The following is a 19,575-nucleotide window of genomic DNA, read 5'->3' as shown; positions in this document are numbered from 1 at the left end:
TTGACATCCAGTATGCTTCAGAGTGTTTAAAAATGATGGGCATTTCAGACATGAGTAGCATATACAGTTAACTTACAAATGTAAAGCAGCGGTCCCCAACCTTTTTGGCACCAGGGACCGGTTTCATGGAAGACAATTTTTCCACGGACCTGGGTGGGGGGGATGGTTTCGGGATGATGCAAGCGCATTACATTTATTGCGCACTTTATTTCTATCATTATTACATTGTCGTATATAATGAAATAATTATACAACTCACCATAATGCTGAGAGGAGGCGGAGCTCAGGCGGTAATGTGAGCGATGGGGAGTTGTTGGGGGGTTGTAAATACAGATGAAGCTTTGCTCACTAGCACGCTGCTCACCTGCTGTGTGGCCCGGTGCCTAACAGGCCACGGACCCTACTGGTCAGTGGCCCAGGGGTTGGGGACTGCCGATGTAAAGGCTCTGGCCAGCAAGCAGTTACTTGACCAAAATAGCCTGTAGATACAAAGTGGAAGGACCCTTTTGGAGCACTGGAAACTAAGCAAGATCCTAAGTATTCCATCTGCAAATACTTTGTTGAGATGATATTTTGCTTGATGTCATAACATTGGGTTGACGGCAAGAATGAGTGTCACGCGGGCTTGATGAGACCAAATCTGCAAGTCAAAGTGAGTTTTTATGTTTGACTGTACTCAGTTTTACCACTGCATAAAAGAAAAGAAGAATGTCATAAAGGCTACAGGCAGTTCAAAGAAGTTTCACTGGAAAAAGAAACAGAAAGAGTAAAAATATCTTAATGTACCATGGAACAGAAAGAAACATTTCTTTTAAATAAAGATGACATCTGTTTAATTAGCCCAACACTCTTAAATTTTCTTACATTTATGTATCTAAGGAATACATAGGGAGTTCCATAGTGGCCTAGTGTTTAGGATTCTGGACTTTCACTGCTGTGACCTGGGTTCAGTCCCTGGTTGGGGAACTGAGATCCTGCAAGCCGTGCAGCCAATAAATAAATAAATAAATATATACACACACATAATACAGTGTACAAAATTTAAATATCTAATATCTAATAGAAAGTTAAAATGCTGTATCAGAGGACAGAACCATTTGTCTCACACACCTGTTTAATCCGTCTTACTATTATTACTAATTGCCACTATTAGTTCTACTGATGTTCTATTTAATAATAGCGTTTCTGTAACGGAAAAGTAAACAATACAGAACGGTAAGTAATTTCAAATACCTATTTTTCATAGTTTTATGTTAAAGTAATAACACATTTTAGTATATATTATTATGGTTTGGGGAGTCTGGTATGGTAATCCTGGGTTGGCTCTCTTCTTTAGGCTTCAAGCGATCGTCAACTCCTGTGTCCTCAACTCTGCCTTCCCTGGAGTACGATTCTCCTTCTTCACTCCGGGAGGACCAACCCATTAAACCCAGCCTCTAAGGTAGGCAGAGTCAGGGCCTGGTGTCAGCCTGTGCCTGCGAACTCCCACTACCGATTGGGCGCGGGATTAGCGGTTGTCGTAGGCGGCGGGCCGCGCAGGTACTCAGGTTTCACCACTCCGGACTACATTTTCCACAGGCCACTGCGATCAGGCCCGCTTAGCCTGGGACTACATTTCCCAAAGGCCACCGGGGCAATCTAGACCTCTGCCTTTCCCCCTATCGTTTGTGATTGTTGGCGCGGCAACGAGCTGTGGACTTCTGTAAGGAAAAAGTCAGAGCCCGGCCTCGGGGGAGAGCTCTGCACACTCGGACCAGCACCACCGGGGAACTGGGTTCCGGGAAGGGAAGCAGTGAGTGCGGGGCGTGCGGGCCGGCGCGAACCCCGGACCCTGCCAGGCGGGCAGTGGGAGGGTGGACAAGGCGCTCCTGGCTTGGAGGCAGGGCTGCTCCAGTCAGGGGAGGGAGGGTAATTTGTGAGAGAGAGTGCGGGTGTGAGTCCGCGAAGACCGGAGCCAGGACCTCCCTGTGAACTTGGATTCTCAGCTGAGAGGTGTGCCACTGGGACACGTGTTGCAGGTGCCTGCTGCCGCCTGCCCCATTCCCCTCGCAGCCACAAGGGTCTGCCCCAGACAGCGGGTCCCCAGAAGGAGGTCGGTTATTGAGTCCCTGTATGAAGTTTCCCGGCAGGAAGGCACATAATTGATCTGGAGATTGGAATTTTAGAGCAGGAAAAATGACTTCCAAGGATCTGTTGTTCAAATAACTTTTCCAGTGATAATTTTATATAAAAAAAGAGAATAAGATGATATTGGCTCTAAACATTTACGTCAGTCTCCGTATTGCTCAGAAAGAACGAGATTCAACCTTTGTGAATTATTGTAGTTTTGCATCTTATTGCAGAATGGTGCCTCTCTCTGTAATTTCTACGAAGAAATTAAAGGGGAAATTTAAACGTCAGAGAATATTTTCTGCTATTTTTTAAAAGAAGAGTTGCATTCCTAAGGCCAGGCTCTAAATGTTTTAGATAGAATACAAGACAGCTTGACATTCTGATTGCTGATTCATGGATTTGTTGGAATGCACATGTGGATCGCATCTCTGTGAACAGTTATTTTAAATATGTCAGAATTGTCCCTAGAAGATTTCCTAAAGAAAAGCTGATTCCAATCAATTAAAAAAAAAAAAAGCATGCCAGAGATAAGCAAAAATTGGAAACAAAGTTTTACTTTTATAAAAATGAGGGAGTTCCCTGGCACTCCAGTGGTTAGGACTCAGCCCTTGCGCTGGCAGGGCCTAAGTTCAATCCTTGGTCGGGGAACTAGGATCCCTCAGGCTGTGCTGCGCGGCCAAAACAAACAAAAAAGGCGATACTTCCAAGTTAGTTGTCAGATTGAGCAAATAAAAATACAGAATGTTCATTAAAAATAAAAATGAAATGAGGCATGTAATGTTCTTAAATAGCTAACCCGTGTTAAGCAATTATTCTATTCTAGTACGTGTTTTAACTGAATGTTCTTCTTATTCTGCAAGATAACCATATGTAGTAGCTGATATTCTTATCCCTATTTTAATGATGAGAAAACTGAGCCACTGAGATGTTTGTAAATGTCAGATCAATATCATCTATAGTTTCCCTCTCAGGTGGTTTGATCTTATCCTGAAGCCACAAAGGAAGTTCTGGTTTGGGTGATATGGTCTCTTTTTCGGTTAGAATGTAGGAATGGAGGGAGGAGAATCTGTTCACAACAGAACTGTGCAGCCCAATCTTACCATCCACATGAGCCTTCCCAAAATGGAGGCTTAGCCAGAAAACCTACGGAAGTGTCTGATTCTGGCTTCACTGAAGAAGTGCTGTTGTTCTGCAACCAGCTGTTTACAGCTTGGTTCACTGGGTTTAGATTTATCCGGAATCCCTCTGTTCTTCCACAAAATGTTATGTGAGGGCGGTTGTGTCATGGTTTGGAAGCTGAAATGGGGGGACAAGTTTTATTGGCTGAAGTTATGGGGAAACACTAAAGCCTCCTTTTCGTCTCTCAGCTCTGAATTTTCTAGAATTTGAACCCTTCGGATAGAAGAAGCCCAAGGAAGACTGATCAGTTCGTACATTTCTGATAACATGGCCCAAGTAAGTTGTTGTTTCTCCTTGAAATATGGGGATTTTTAGATTACATAGATAATTGTCATTCATTAACCTACAGTGTTCTTCCTAACAGAGCACCATCTAATTACCCGCTTCCTGATTCCTCCTAGTGAAACAGTGCCAAATAACTGCTTCCTCCTTATGAGATGTCCTTTTCTAATTGGTGTTCTTGAATTCACTGAGCAAATTACTGAACAGGTCCTATGTGATATGTCTTTGCTGAAGGGCTGTGATGGAGCAGTGAAAATATGAAGTCCCACGAGAAAATTATTTGAGCTTCTTATGTCAGTCTCTGGTTTGGTGAGTTCGAGATACTGGCCTCATTTTTACCATACATCAGAAAATTAAACATTTTTCACAGACCTGATAAGATGGGATTTTGTATTGATTGGTCTCAGTCTTAATATGATGAGCTCACATGCTCTGTGAGGCTTTTAGGGACACATTAGAGATGTGATTGTGACATGGAAACATTGATAGCACGGTTCTTGCCAGGTGATGCCTGAGAGAGTGGTACTAGGTCAGTTTTGTTGTGGAATGGGACCTGCTGGACTTGGGTGACTTACTTTTTTTTTTTTTTTTTTTTTTGCGGTATGTGGGCCTCTCACTGTTGTGGCCTCTCCCGTTGCGGAGCACAGGCTCCGGACGCACAGACTCAGCGGCCATGACTCACGGGCCCAGCCGCCCCGCGGCATGTGGGATCTTCCCGGACCGGGGCACGAACCCGTGTCCCCTGCATCGGCAGGCGGACTCCCAACCACTGCGCCACCAGGGAAGCCCGGGTGACTTACTTTTGATTCTGAATCAACTGCATCATTATCCACTAACTGAAGAACAGACAAAGTGTTGAGTGAGGAATGCTGCATGACAATGTACTAATAAGCGTATTATCATAAGTAGTAGATTAACATAGATTACCAGAACTGGGGAAACCTGGGGCATTTGGTCCAATCTCATACAAATATAAAATAATTACAAACTCTGATATTTGTATCCCTGAGATGTACTTTTATGCCATCATGAAACATATATTTATCAATACAAGGAAAAATGCTTATGGTATGATCTGACATAATGATCTTGAAGCTTGAGGAGTTTACAAAGTTGTATAATATCTATTTTCTAAAATAGAGATTTTTGTGCTTGAAAAAAACCCCAAACCTTTTCTCTTAAAGAGAAAATAACGTAGAGAGTAATAGTTCTTGAGAATGTATTGGGGCACCTAGCAGGCAGTGTCTTTGTGTATACTCTTATTTAACAAAGAAACTTGGATTATTTTATCCATTTCCCAATAGCTCTGGAGTATTGTGGTATGCCACAATGTAACAGGAAATTTTGTCCGTAGCACAGGATTCTTCTAGAACATGAAGATATTCTGCTTCATTTACTTTTTAAAAAAATTTTATTGAAGTATAGTTGATTTACAGTGTTGTGTTAATTTCTGCTATACAGCAAAATGACTCAGTTATACATATATATATATTCTTTTCCATTATAATTTATCACAGGGTATTTATAGTTCCCTGTGCTATACGGTGGGACCTTGTTGTTTATCCATCCTATATATAATAGTTTGCATCTGCTTCCTTTACTTCTTATATCATGAGCCTCCAGCCTACTTGATTGCTCTATTATTGCTACTTTGTTACATTGGAACTCTTTATTTCCTCTCCTTTCATCTTGAAAACATTTTCTTTCTTTTTTTTTTTCTTTTTATTTTTGCCTGCCTCGGGTCTTAGCTATGGCTACATTTCCTTTAATTTCACCGGAAATATGTGGGTTTGCAGTTTCAGGGATCAGTGACATTCAGGGATGTGGCCATAGCCTTCGCTCAGCAGGAGTGGGAGAGTCTGGATTCTGCTCAGAGGGATGTGGACAGAGATGTGATGTTGGAGAACTATAGGAACTTGGTCTCTCTGGGTAAGTTTACATCTCTCAAATAAATTAGAATCTTCTCCCTGAAATACTTTCTTCGTTGTACATTTTAGGGCTGTCTTAAGAAGTGAATGTAATTTCTTCTCCCTGTTCTCAAAGAAGTAGTTTGAGCTTTGTTAGGTTGGAACTGATGAAATGGCAGGATTAGAATCCTGGGGTGTTCTATAAATATTGACAAAGGTCAGATTTCCTGTTGTGTTTATGCCCAAAATGGTGAGCCCACCTGCAGGCAAAACAGCTAGACAAAGGTTCTGATTTGTTCCATCTGAAGAGCCTGTGTAATTTATTTAGTGGTGCATTAGATAAACATAAATTATTTAAAGCTGAAATTACATCATTTTATTTCTTCCAAAACAATTTACCTGATTTTGTAGTTAAAATTTATAATCCATGAGCTTTGCATTTAGGATTAAATGAATTGTAAACATAGATGTCTCAGGAAACTTTCTTTTTTCTCTTAGAAAAATAACGATAATAATGTTGATAACTCACATTGTTCTAACTATGTACCGGTCACTATTTTAAGCTCTTTATAAACATAGTACTTCATAAGGTGATTGTGGGGGGAAAAATCAGTTGATACAAATCAAATACAAATATATGTAATCATTTTAGATGAGAATGCTGAAGCACAGTGAGTTTGAGTTATCCAAGGTTGCAGAGCTAGTACATGGCAGAACCAGGAATTTGAACCCAGGTGCTCTGGGTCCACAGTCTTTGTTCTCAGTTACAATGTCATGCTTTCTGTCAAGACACAGAAGGTAGGTAGGTAGGTAAGTAGATAGGTAGATAGATTTCACTTAAAATAAGACCTTTCCCCTCCTATCTGGATTCTTGAATCCTCTTGCCATTCTCTTCTCTGTAGTACTTAGCAATCATTTTGACCTTTAGTTTATTACAAATTTAACACAGGCTTAAAGTATTTTTGAATTCATCTTTTATTTCTCATTATATGGCATTCTTATCTTGTGAGCACGTCATTCCTGTTCTAAACCACATGTGATTACCTTATTGGAACAATGGAAAGAGCCCTGGATGGTAGTGAAGAAAGATCAAGGGAGACAATACACAGGTGAGTAAGAGTATGTTGGGTAGAGAAGCCGTCACTGCTGGAAACAGCCCATGTGGTCAGGGAGTAGGCACATCTCTGAGAGGTTGTTTGGAAGACCCTTCAAAGGCCTGAGACTTGGGGGAAAGATAAATATCTCACCAAATTTTCCAACTCTTTACCAGTTTTAACATTCCCTCTCATCATATTTCCCAGTCCCTTTATTAGGCTTATTCTCTTTCCCAGTATAATACTTCAGCTGTGTTTTTTTTAATTTTTGAGTTTTATTTTATTTATTTTTTTATACAGCAGGTTCTTATTAGTTATCCATTTTATACATATTAGTGTATATATGTCAATCCCAGCCTCCCAGTTCATCCCACCACCACCACCACCCCGGCCACTTTCCCACCTTGGTGTCCATACATTTGTTCTCTACATCCGTGTCTCTATTTCTGCCCTGCAAACCGGTTTCAGCTGTGTTTTTAATTTGACTGCGTTCACCTCCTCTTTTGCATTTAGATTTATTTATATATTCTGAGGTGGTGGTAATTGGACAGAGATAAGAACAAGAAGTAAGGGCTTAGGCCATCTGATTATGTAGAACATTCCAGGCAGAGTGAACAGCAAATGTAAATTCCTTGAGGTGGAAGTGAGCTTTGTGTGCTTCAGAAGCAATAGCAGAGTAAAACATAACTAATGAGGAGCGAGTAACAAGAAAAAAGGTAGAACGTTAGAAAGGGCCAGGTTATATATTTGTTAATTATCAGGAATTTGGATTATTTTCTGAAAGTGACTAGAAGCCATGATCTAATTTATGTTTTTCCAACTTTAATTTTTTAAAATGTCTATTAAATACAAGATAGAAACCAAACAACCACATTAAAATATACAGCTTAATGAGTTATTATAAGGCAGATATCCACATAACCATCGCCCTGAGCAGAATAAAACATTTTTTTATAAATAATTTCAGGCTTACAGAAAAGTTGCAAATTATACAAAGAATGTTCACATTGCTCTTCACTCAGAATCTGCCCTTTGGAACTCAGGGAAGGTCATGGCGGCTGGAGTCTTGCCTACAAGAAATGGGGGATAAAAAGGCTTCTGTGTTCAGGAGCCCCACAGGGTCCTCAGTTTCATTATCAGTGAATTCTTTTTGTAATAGTGTCTTTTAATAATATCTTAATTCATTTCTCTTGTCTAGGGATTTGTTTTCTGTTTTTTGTTTTTGAAATCGGTTCCTACTGTGTGCCAGAGGGTTATAGCTCTGTGCTGAATGAAACAGGGGTTGGGCTTGCTCTTGGGGAGTGTATTAGTTGTCTACTGCTGTATGACAAACTACCACAAACTTAGTAGCTTAAAACTACACTTATTTATTATCACATAGTTCTGTAGATCAGAAGTTCAGCATGTGATGGCTGAATCGAGGTACCAGCTATGACTGCAGTTCTTTAGGGCATGGGGTCCTCTTCCCAGCTCCCTGGTTATTGGCAGAATTTATTTTCTTCTTACACTTTCCATGTGGCCCCCCCCATCTTCAAGGCAGCAGCTGGCAAGTCTTGTCCTTCTCACACTTTGAACGTCTCTGATTCCCCTTCTGCCCTGAGCCAAGGGAAAGCTCTTTGAAGGGCCTTTCCAGAGAATCCAGGATAATCTCCTTATAGTAAATCAACTAGTTAGTAAACTTGATTATATACCATTTTCCATGTGATGTATCATCTTCATAGGCATGATGAGGGCAAAGGACATGAAGGCCAAAATGCTGTCTACCACAAGGAGGTTTGGGAGAAATAAAAATCATAACAAAGAGAAATAATTATGCAGTTGAAAACAGGTCGGAATGGCGGGAATGAAGCGTTAGGACAGAAAATAAAGGCGTGGACATCCTTAGACAAGTTCAGCAGTTTCCAGTGTTCCTGATAAGTGACATTTTACCTTAAACATATACAGGATGAGAGAGTTACAGTCTGCAAGCGACACATGCCAAAGGATTTTTGGGAGTTGACGCCACCTGCAGATGGAACCAAAAGATGAGAAAATTTGTGACACATTCCAGGTGCTGAAGGGGGGAAGTGAGGTAAATAGGGAACAAAAGAAAGGAATTATGACTTGATATGAGGCCTGATAGGTAAGCAGAGACCATATTATTCATGGAAAGATACATGGATTCTATCCTAAGTGTAAAGAGAAACGACTGGGGGTGGATGGGGGGATGGGAGGGGGGGATGAAATTTCATCTATACCAGAAGCATTTGCTAGAAATGTTGAAAATATTAGTGCCCAGGAACGTCCCCTGTGTATTCTGATTCATGGGGCCTGGGATGGTCCTTGAACATCAATTTTTGGTTTTTTTTTTTGCGGTACACGGGCCTCTCACTGTTGTGGCCTCTCCCATTGCGGAGCACAGGCTCCAGACGCGCAGGCTCAGCGGCCATGGCTCATGGGCCCAGCCGCTCCGCGGCATGTGGGATCCTCCCGGACCGGGGCACGAACCCGTGTCCCCTGCATCGGCAGGCGAACTTTCAACCACTGCGCCACCAGGGAAGTCCTGAACATCAGTTTTTTAACAAACTCTTCAAAGATTCTTATCCACATCTAAAGATCAGAAATGAAGCCTATGTTATTAATCACCAGCCTTCCTATTTTACATAAACTCTCATTCATCTCTGCATTCTTCCTTGACCTTTTTTTTTTTTTTTTGGCTGTCTTAACAGTATTTTAGTATTACCTAGGTTATTTATTTTTAATGGATTCTCTTCAATTTGTCTCTTTTACTCTATTGAAATCCAGTTTTTCTTATATAGGAAAACAAAATATTTGGGGTTTTTAAATTTTCTTTCAGAATTTTAGTTGAAGGATGAGATAATCAGCTATAAAGAAATGCTCACCTATGAAAAATTTGCATCTTTTGCTCTGCATCAGAGAAATCTTCATAGAGAGAAACCATTTGAATGTCAGAAATGTGGGAAGACTATCTGTCAAGTCTCAAAGCACGTTCAACATGAAAGAATATGTTCTAGTGAAAAAACCTACCAGTGTAAAGAATGTGGGGAGAGCTTTAGTAATGGACATCAGCTCACTGTACATCAGAGGCTGCATGTTGGTGAGAAATCCTATAAATGTAAGGAATGTGGGAAAGCTTTAATTAAAGGCTCAGCCTTCGTTAAGCATGGAAGAACTCATACTGGTGAGAAACCATATGCAGGTGAGGAATGTGGGAAGACCTTTAGCAGTAGCCATCAATTTACTGTACATCAGAGTCTGCATCCTGGTAAGAAACCATATGAATGTGGGGAATGTGGAAAAGCTTTTTATAGTAGCTCATACCTTGTTCAGCATCAATGAATCCATAATGGTGAGAAATCCTATGAATGTAAGGAATGTGGGAAAGCTTTTATAGTGTACGGAAAGCTTATTCGGCATCAGAGTATTCATACTGGTGAAAAACCCTATGAATGTAAAGAATGTGGGAAGGCCTTTAGTACTAGCTCCCCCCCTTGTTAAACATCAAATAATTCATACAGGTGAGAAACCCTATGAGTGTAAGGAATGTGGCAAGGCCTTTACTGTATGGACAACTTACTAGACATCAGAGTATTCATACTGGTGAGAAACCCTTTGAATGCAAGGAATGTGTAAAGACTTTTAAACTTAGTTCATTTCTTTCTTTTTTTTTTTTTTTTTTTTGCGGTACGCGGGCCTCTCACTGTTGTGGCCTCTTCCCGTTGCGGAGCACAGGCTCCAGATGCGCAGGCTCAGCGGCCATGGCTCACGGGCCCAGCCGCTCCGCGGCATGTGGGATCTTCCCAGACCGGGGCACGAACCCATGTCCCCTGCATCGGCAGGCGGACTCTCAACCACTGCGCCACCAGGGAAGCCCTTAGTTCACTTCTTAATGCACATCAGAGAATTCATGCAGGGGTTAAGCCCTATGGATGCAAGAAATGTGGGAAAGCCTTTAGTTGTGTCTCATACCTTGTTCAACATGAAAGGCTTCATACGGATGAGAAACCCTATGAGTGTAGGAAGTGTAGCAAGGCCTTTAGTACTGGCTTACACCTGGTTCAGCATCAGAGAATTCATACTGGTGAGAAATCCTATGAATGTCAGGTATGTGGCAAAGCTTTTATTAGTCGCCATCAACTTACTGTGCATCAGAGGGTTCATACTGATGAGAAACCCAATGAGTGTAAGGAATGTGGAAAAACTTTTAGTCGTGCCTCATACCTTGTACAACATGGGAGAATCCATACTGGTGAGAAACCCTGTAAGTGTAAGGAATGTGGGAAGGCCTTTAGTTCTGGCTCTTACCTCATTCAGCGTCAAAGAATTCATACTGGTGAGAAATCCTATGAATGTAAGGAATGTGGGAAAGCCTTTACTGTGTATGGACAACTTATTGGGCATCAGAGCGTTCATACAGGTGAGAAACCCTTTGAATGTAAGGAATGTGGAAAGACCTTTAGATATAGTTCAGCCCTTAAAGCACATCAGAGAAACCATATGGATGTAAAGCCCTAAGAATTTAAGGAATTTAGGAAGTCCTTTTTGTATGGCTTAAACATTGTTCAGCATCAGAGAATTTGTGCTGGTGAGAAACTTTTGAATATAAAATATGTTGGTAGGCCTTTAGAAAATATTCTCATCTTTCTTTTATTAGACAATTCATGATGGGAATTCCCTGCTGGTCCAGTGGTTAGGACTCCGTGCTTTCACTGCTGAGGGCTCGGGTTTGATCCCTGGTAGGGGAACTAAGATCCCAGAAGCCGCGAGGTGTGGCCAAAAAAGAAAAAAAAAAATTCATAATGTAATTCAGAAAACATAAGAAAGCCTTAATTTGTCATTCCTGTGTTTACATTATCAGAATATCATCACCACACTGGTGGCCAATTCAGAAAAGGTGGGAAACATTATTAATGCTTACAGCATTGATAGCATGAAATTTTATGACATGTTCTAATATGATTGAATAAGTGAATTGAAAAACCTTCCAGTTGCTTTTAAATCATTTGGAACTTCAGATAATTCATCCTAATTTTTAAAACCCAGTTAATGTGATACATATTGGAAAGCCTTTAGCCATATCACGCATGTTAACGCGCATCATTGTTATTCTACACCTAACAACCTGTTTGACACTAGGCACCATACTTTTCATCTCAGGGCATTGTTTTAAAATGGTGATGATAATAGAACCTACGTAGTTGTAAAAACCTATGCTCAATAGTCATTAGTTTTATTATTATCATATTTTTTAAACTGCTAGTGAAATTTTGAGAGTAAGACCCTACAGGTGTAATTAATTTAGAAATGTCCCTCTCTCCATATATCCATTTTAGAATTTTAGATAAATCTTCCTGGATAAAACTTTGTAGAAAGAAAGAAACATGAGAGGATATTCATTTAGAACTCGTCTCTTAAGTTGAATCAGACAATTCATGAAAGTTACCCAGCCTTTTAATGTGTGTGCCTGTAATCCACATTCTTTATCCAAAATTCAGTATGCGATAGAAATTAATAATAGGATAGAAAAAAATAAACTGTCCACTTGGAAATTTCTTTTGCAGCTTTTTTTTTTTTTTTTTTTTTTTTTTTGCGGTGCGGGGGCCTCTCACTGTTGTGGCCTCTCCCGTTGCAGAGCCCAGACTCCGGACGCGCAGGCTCAGTGGCCATGGCTCACGGGCCCAGCCGCTCCGCGGCATGTGGGATCTTCCCGGACTGGGGCACAAACCCGTGTCCCCTGCATCGGCAGGAGGCAGACTCTTAACCACTGCGCCACCAGGGAAGCCCTCTTTTGCAGCTTTTAAAATGGAAATTTCAACATAGAGAAAAGTAGAAGGAATGGTAACACTGCTGACATCTTTGGTAATATTTTGCCTTATTTATTTTATCTCTATCTCCTTCTCTCTATCTTGTACGTGTTATTTCTGCAGGTAAGAGGAAGTTGTAGACTTCACCCCTAAATATTAATCTTTTGCTCGAGTCCTACCTTTTTTTTTTTTTGAATTTTATTTTATTTTTATATGGAAGGTTCTTATTAGTTATCCATTTTATACATCTTAGTGTGTACATGTCAATCCCAATCTCCCAGTTCATCACACCACCACCCCACCCCCCGCCACTTTCCCCCCTTGGTGTCCATACGTTAGTTCTCTATATCTGTGTCTCTATTTCTGCCCTGCAAACCAGTTCATCTGTACCATTTTTCTAGGTTCCACATATATGCGTTAATATACGATATTTGTTTTTCTCTTTCTGACTTACTTCACTCTGTATGACAGTCTCTAGATCCATCCATGTGTCTACAAATGACCCAATTTCGTTCCTTTTTCATTCCTATATTTTCTTTTAGGAGTTTTACAGTTTCTGGTCTTATATTTAAGTGTTTAATCCATTTTGAGATTATTTTTGTATACAGTGTGAGAAAATTTTCTAACTTCATTCTTTTACATGCAACTGTCCAGTTTTCCTGGGACCACTTATTGAAAAGACTGTCTTTTCCCCTTTGTATATTTTTGCCTCCTTTGTCAATAGATTCATTGACCATATGTGCATGGGTTTATTTCCAGGCTCTCTATTCTCTTCTGATTTTGTGTCTGTTTTTGTTCCGGTACCATATGTTTTCATAACTGTAGCCTTGTAGTATAGTCTGAAGTCAGGGAGTGTGATACCTCCAGATTTGTTCCTTTTTCTCAAGATTGTTTTGATTATTTAGGGTCTTTTATGGTTCCATATAAATTTTAGGATTATTCTAGTTTCGTGAAAAACGTCATGTGTATTTGGAGAGGGATTGTATTAAATCTGTAGATGCTTTGGGTAGTATGCACATTTGAATAATATTAATTCCTACAATCCATGAACACCAGATATCTCCATTTCTTTATATCATCTTCAATTTCCTTCATCAGTGTTTTATAGTTTTCAGAGTATACATCTTTCACCTTCTTGGTTTTTTCCTAGGTATTTTATTCTTCTTGATGTGATTTTAAGTGGAATTGTTTTCTTGCTTTCTCTTTCTGATAGAAAAGCAACTGATTCTGTATATTAATCTTGTATCCTGAAGCTTTACTTAATTCATTTATTAGTTCTAATAGTGTTTTGGTGAAGACTTTAGGGTTTTCTATATATAGTATCATATCTACAAGTAGTGACAGTTTTACTTCTTCTCTTCCAATTTGGATGACTTTTATTTCTTTTTCTTGTCTATTGCTGTGGCTAGGACTTCCAATACTTTGTTAAATAGAAGTGGCAAGAATGGGCATTCTTGTCTTACTCCTGATTTTAGAGGAAAAGCTTAACAGCTTTTCACTATTGAGTATGATATTAGCTGTGGGTTTGTCATAAATGGCCTTTATTATGTTGAGATATGTTCCCTCTATACCAACTTCGATGAGAGTTTTTTTTAATCATGAATGAGTGTTGAATTTTGTCAAATGCTTTGAGATGATCGTGATTTTTATCCTTTGTTTTGTTAATGTGGTTTATCACATTGATTGATTGATTGCTTTGCTGGTATTGAACTATCATTGCATCCCTGGAATAAATCTCACTATATCATGGTATATGATCCTTTTTATATATTGTTTGCTAATATTTTGTTGAGGATTTTTGCATCTATATTCATCAGAAATATTAGCCTGTAATTTTCTTTTTTTTTGTAGTGTCTTTGTCTGTCTTTAGTATCAGGGTAATGATTGCCTCATAGAATGAATTTGGGAGTGTTCCCTCCTCTTCAATTTCTTGGAATAGTTTGAGAAGGATAGGTGTTAGCTCTTCTTTATATGTTTGGTAAAATTCCCCTGTGAAGCCATCCAGTTCTGGACTTTTTTTGCTGGGAGTTTTTTGATTACTGATTTAATTTCACTACTAGTGATTGGTCTGTTCAGATTATCTCTTTCTTCCTGATTCAGTTTTGGAAGAGTGTTTGTATCTCTATGATATTGGTTGTAATCTCTCTTCTTTCATTTCTAAGACCAGGAACAAGGTATGGATTTCTGGTCACACCACTCTTATTCTTATTTTGTATTTGTTTTTGTTTTTGCGGTACACGGGCCTCTCACTGTTGTTGCCTCTCCTGTTGCAGAGCACAGGCTCCGGACACGCAGTCTCAGCGGCCATGGCTCACGGGCCCAGCTGTTCCGCGGCATATGGGATCTTCCCAGACCAGGGCACAAACCCGTGTCCCCTGCATCGGCAGGTGGACTCTCAACCACTGCGCCACCAGGGAAGCCCTCTTATTCTTATTTTATATTGAATTCTAGCCACTAATAAGGCAAGACAAGAAATAAAATGTGTACAGATTGGAATGGAAGAAATACAGCTGTCCACATCTTCAGATGACATGATGGTCCATATATTAGTTTTCCAGGACTGTCTGGCAAAATACCACTGTCTGGGTAGCATAAACAACAAAAATTTATTTTCTCACTATTCTGGAAGCTGGAAATCCAAGGTCTGGAAGCTGGAAAGCAGGTCTTATTTTTCCTAATTTCTCTCTCCTTGGCTTGTAGATAGCCACTTTTTTGCTATGTCCTCAAATGGCCTTTTCTCTGGGCAAGTGCATCCTTGGTGTGCTTCTCTCTGTGTGACCTAATCACCTCCTCTTATAAGCACACCAGTCAGACTGGATTAGGGCCTAAACTAAGAGCCTCATTTTAACTTCATTACCTCTTTCAGGCCTTATCTCCAAATACAGTCACATTCTAAGGTTGTGGAGGTTAGCACTGAATTTTTTATTTAATACATTTATTTATTTATTTTGGGCTGCATTGGGTCTTTGTTGCTGCACACAGGCAGGGGCTACTCTTCGTTGTGGTGCACAGACTTATTGCGGTGGCTTCTCTTGTTGCAGAGCACAGGCTCTAGGCGTGCGGGCTTCAGTAGTTGTGGCACGCGGGCTCAGTAGTTGTGGCTCGTGGGCCCTAGAGCACAGGCTCAGTAGTTGTGGCGCACAGGCTTAGTTGCTCGTGGCATGTGGGATCTTCCCAGACCAGGGGTCGAACCCATGTCCTCTGCATTGGCAGGCAGATTCTTAACTGCTGCGCCACCAGGGAAGTCCTTAGCACTGAATTTTGAGGGAACACAATTCAAATCTGTAACAGTCTACATAGAAAGTCCCAAGGAATTTGCAATACTTCTAAACCTAGTAAGTGAGTTCAGCAAAGTTGCAGGACATAGGATCAACACACAAAAATTAATAACATCTCCATATACTAACAACAAACATGAGAACATTGTAATTAAAAATGCAGCCCCATTGGCAGTCACTCCAGAGACTTAAAATACTTGGGTAGAAATCTAACAAAACAAATGCAGGATATGTATGCTGAAATTTACAAAACCTAAGGAAACATATCAAAGAGATCTGAATAAATGGACAAATATACTGCATTTATGGATTGGATAAACATAGTAAAAATGTCAATTGTTTCTTAAGTGACCTAGAGCACTAACACAATTCCTATCAAAATCTCACAGATTTTTTGTTGATATAAACACACTTATTCTAAACTGTACATGGAAAGTAAAGGACCTAGAAGAGCTCAAACAGTTTTGGGTTTTTTTTTTTCTGGCTACACTGTTTGTGGCTTGTGGGATCTTAGTTCCCTGACCAGGGATTGAACCCGGGCCCTTGGCAGTGAAAGCACCGAATCCTAACCACTGGACCGCCAGGGAATTCCTGTTAAAACAGTTTTTAAAAAGAATAAAGCAGAATTGTTTTAAGATGCAGATTTTATTATTATTCAGGAATGGTAATATTTCTCTTTTGGCATGGGAATGTAGGTGTATACAAGTTGACAGGGAGAAAGGAGTATACCAGGATTATGGGCTAAGCAGATGGTGAGCTTTAGAAAACATAATAGAATCCCTAATATCAAGGGAAGAAAAGCAATAGATCTCCTGTGTCAAATTTCTTCTTTAGGAGAGGCAATCCATGGGTGCTGCTGGAGTGGCAGGTTTAGTGTCCAGTGTGAAGTTGTCTTTGGTGCAGGTGACAAAGTCATCTCCACCAGTGAACTCCTGGGCTGGGGCGACATCATCTGGTAGGGGACACTCGGTATCCTCTTTAAGTGGATACCCACTCAAGCTGGTGTGGGTCTTGATTTTATGGCTCTAAGGTGTTACCAGGCTAAGAGGTTGGAGCTCTAGTATAGCCTGTAGACAGGCCCTCTAATTTGGCCAGTTATTATAAGCCCTTTGCCTCAGTTGTTGGTTTGGTTGGTGACAGGCAAGCTGGCAAGGTCTTTGGATCACAGGGCTTGTATTAGCCAAGGTTGATGGCAAGTAGACCTCATTGTTTATCAATGGTGAAACAATGGTTGAAACAATGGCTTATTTAAAGAGTCTACACCAATGAAAGCACCCAGACCAGTGAGAAATGAGACCAACAGTCAAAAGTGTGTACAGCTGCAATTGATGTGCTGTTTTTATTTTCTTTTCTTGTGGAAGTTTAGGTTCAGATGGGTCCCCAGAGAATATGCACCCTCAATCTGGCCTCTAGCCCTTATAGAATGGGGACAATAGTGACAATTTGTAAAGATAGATTAAGGCCTGGGGCAAAAGAGAAACCCATTTAGGCTCAATTTTCTGGACTAGAATTTGAATTGTCTCAAGCAGACCATTATGTCTCTCAGTTAACCTGGCTATGTGAGACTTATCAGAAACATGGAAGTCCTATTGAAAAGCTTTACCAGACACCCAGTATTGTGTATTCTGGGAACTCAAATGTGTACCTTGATTTTTATCGTAATGTCTATGACTCCAAAGGGAATAAAGGGAATAAGGTGTGTCCTGGCAAGGTTGCATGTGGTCTTAGTATACGTAGAGACACGTGATTTTGATTTATATTTTGGATATCTCTGAGGCAAGAGATTCCCAGAGTTTTTTTACCCTGATGGGGGCAATGGCCCAACAGTTTGTAATAAATGAAATGATTGGGCCATTTGTTGGCTGGGACATTTAGTGCTAAAATGACTGCCTGAAGTTCAGTCAATTGTATTGATCCATAGGTCCTAACCTTTGTCAGGGTCATCCTGACTAAGGAATGAAAGTAGCAACATTCCACTGATTAAAAAAAACAATTAAAACCATTGATTTTTATGATGGTTCATAGTGTCATTTGTACAGTTTATGAAATCACATTGCTGTTCATTCAGTTAATCCCAAGGGGCTCTCCAGGTAGCCAAAGGGTCTGGAGCAAGAGTGACTTCTTCCAGCACTATGGCATCTGGCAAGGGACTGAGGAAAGGTGATACCACCCCCTCCTGGAGGTAAAATATACCAGAGATTCCAGGTTTGGCTCCATCTTGTCTTAAGGAGGTCTCAGTAGCCATGCCAGCCTTGTGGGGTACTGTTCCCATGACCTAATGCCTAATTGGCAGCTGGGTATGAAGGGTCACAGGCTCAAGGTCTGTGAGAACCTCTGTTTCCAGGAGAGCTCAGTATGTAGTCAGTCATTTTGTTTCAATGCTGTATAGCAGAGGCCAAGAGGGGCATCTTCTTGTTTCAGAAGCTCTTGACCAACTTATGGCCATTATAGGTGGTCCAGAAACTGCAGGACACACGAGAAGAGGTTGCCATGGCATCAACAGTGAAATACTCTTGGAGGGCACTAACAGATATGCCTGTTGATTTAAATTTGACATATTTTAGAGCCTTTGTTGGAGGGGGTCCCATTTGAGGGGAATCATCCTACCTAGTGTTAAGGGTTACATGATGATAAGGGTTATATAGCTACAGTAAATAGGATAACGTGATATTGATGCAGGGATTAAAAACATAGGTCAAGGACTTCCCTGGTGGCACAATGGTTAAGAATCTGCCTGCCAATGCAGGGGACACAGGTTTGAGCCCTGGTCTGGGAAGATCCCACATGCCGTGGAGCAACTGAGCCCATTTGCCACACTACTCACACTCTAGAGCCTGTGTGCCACAACTACTGAAGCCCATGCACCTAGAGCCCGTGCTCCACAACAAGAGAAGCCACCACAATGAGAAGCCCACGCACTGCAACGAAGAGTAGCCCCCACTCGCCACAACTAGAGAAAGCCTGTGCACAGCAATGAAGACCCAACGCAGCCATAAATAAATTAATTAATTTTAAAAAATAGGTCAATAGAACTATTCTGTTCTGAACCATTCTGAGAATCCAGAAATAGACCCAAACTTACCAAGTGATTTTTGACAAACCAACTAAATCAAGTAAATGAAGGCAGGGAAGTCTTTTCAACAAATAATACTGGAGCAATTGAACATCCATAGGCAAAAGAAATTAACATCAATCTAACCTCATGCCTTAAACAAAAATGAACTCAAGGTGGATCACGACTGAAATATAAAATATAAATGTATGAATAATTTAGTAGGAAACAGAAGAAAATTGTCAGAACTGATGGCTAGGTGAAGGTGGTTTATGTTTTTTTTAAACACATTAAACAAAAGAAAAGATATCAGAAAAAGGATCTCGGTTTCCATATTTAAAAACTAGGAAAAGAGAAAAGCAAAGAAAGGAGAAGAAATAATATAATAAAGATCTAAATGGAAATCAATGAAGTAAACAGAATAAACTGCAGAGAAAGTCAGTGAAACCCAAAGCCTTAAAGAATAATAAAATAGGGACTTCCCTGGTGGTCCAGTGGGTAAGACTCCATGCTCCCAATGTGGGGGTCCTGGGTTCGATCCCTGGTCAGGGAACTAGATCCTGCATGCATGCTGCAACTAAGAGTTCGCATGCGGCAACTAAAGATCCCACATGCCACGATGAAGATCCCACATGCCGCAACAAAGACCTGGTGCAGCCAAAATAAATAAATATATATTTTTAAAAGCTATCAACAACAAATCTTTAAATAATAATAAAATAGACAAACCTCTAGCCAAGAGTTTATCAAATTAAAAAGAGTAAATACACAAATTACCAATATCAGGAATGAGAGAAGAGACACCAATACAGATGTCATCATATAAGATAACCCGTATAGCCCTACACCTGTTTATGAAATTAAATT

The 19,575-nt window shown here is 40.3% G+C and overlaps 1 protein-coding gene and 1 pseudogene across 1 annotated transcript; both read left to right on the top strand.

Annotated features, from left to right (window-relative positions):
* Positions 1–1,660: 1,660 nt before the first annotated feature.
* On the top strand, positions 1,661–10,284 carry LOC116744623 (annotated as a pseudogene).
* Positions 10,285–10,393: 109 nt separating this feature from the next.
* LOC116744646 (zinc finger protein 30-like) lies at positions 10,394–12,167 on the top strand (the record flags this gene model as incomplete). Its single annotated transcript, XM_032614691.1, has 1 exon — positions 10,394–12,167. A coding segment is annotated over one exon (696 nt), but the record flags the coding sequence as incomplete, so codon positions are not given.
* Positions 12,168–19,575: the final 7,408 nt, after the last annotated feature.

The sequence above is a fragment of the Phocoena sinus genome, chromosome 19 (genome assembly GCF_008692025.1).
Source record: "Phocoena sinus isolate mPhoSin1 chromosome 19, mPhoSin1.pri, whole genome shotgun sequence".
NCBI classification, from domain to species: Eukaryota; Metazoa; Chordata; class Mammalia; order Artiodactyla; family Phocoenidae; genus Phocoena; species Phocoena sinus.
This window is presented reverse-complemented; position numbering and strand designations above follow the sequence as displayed.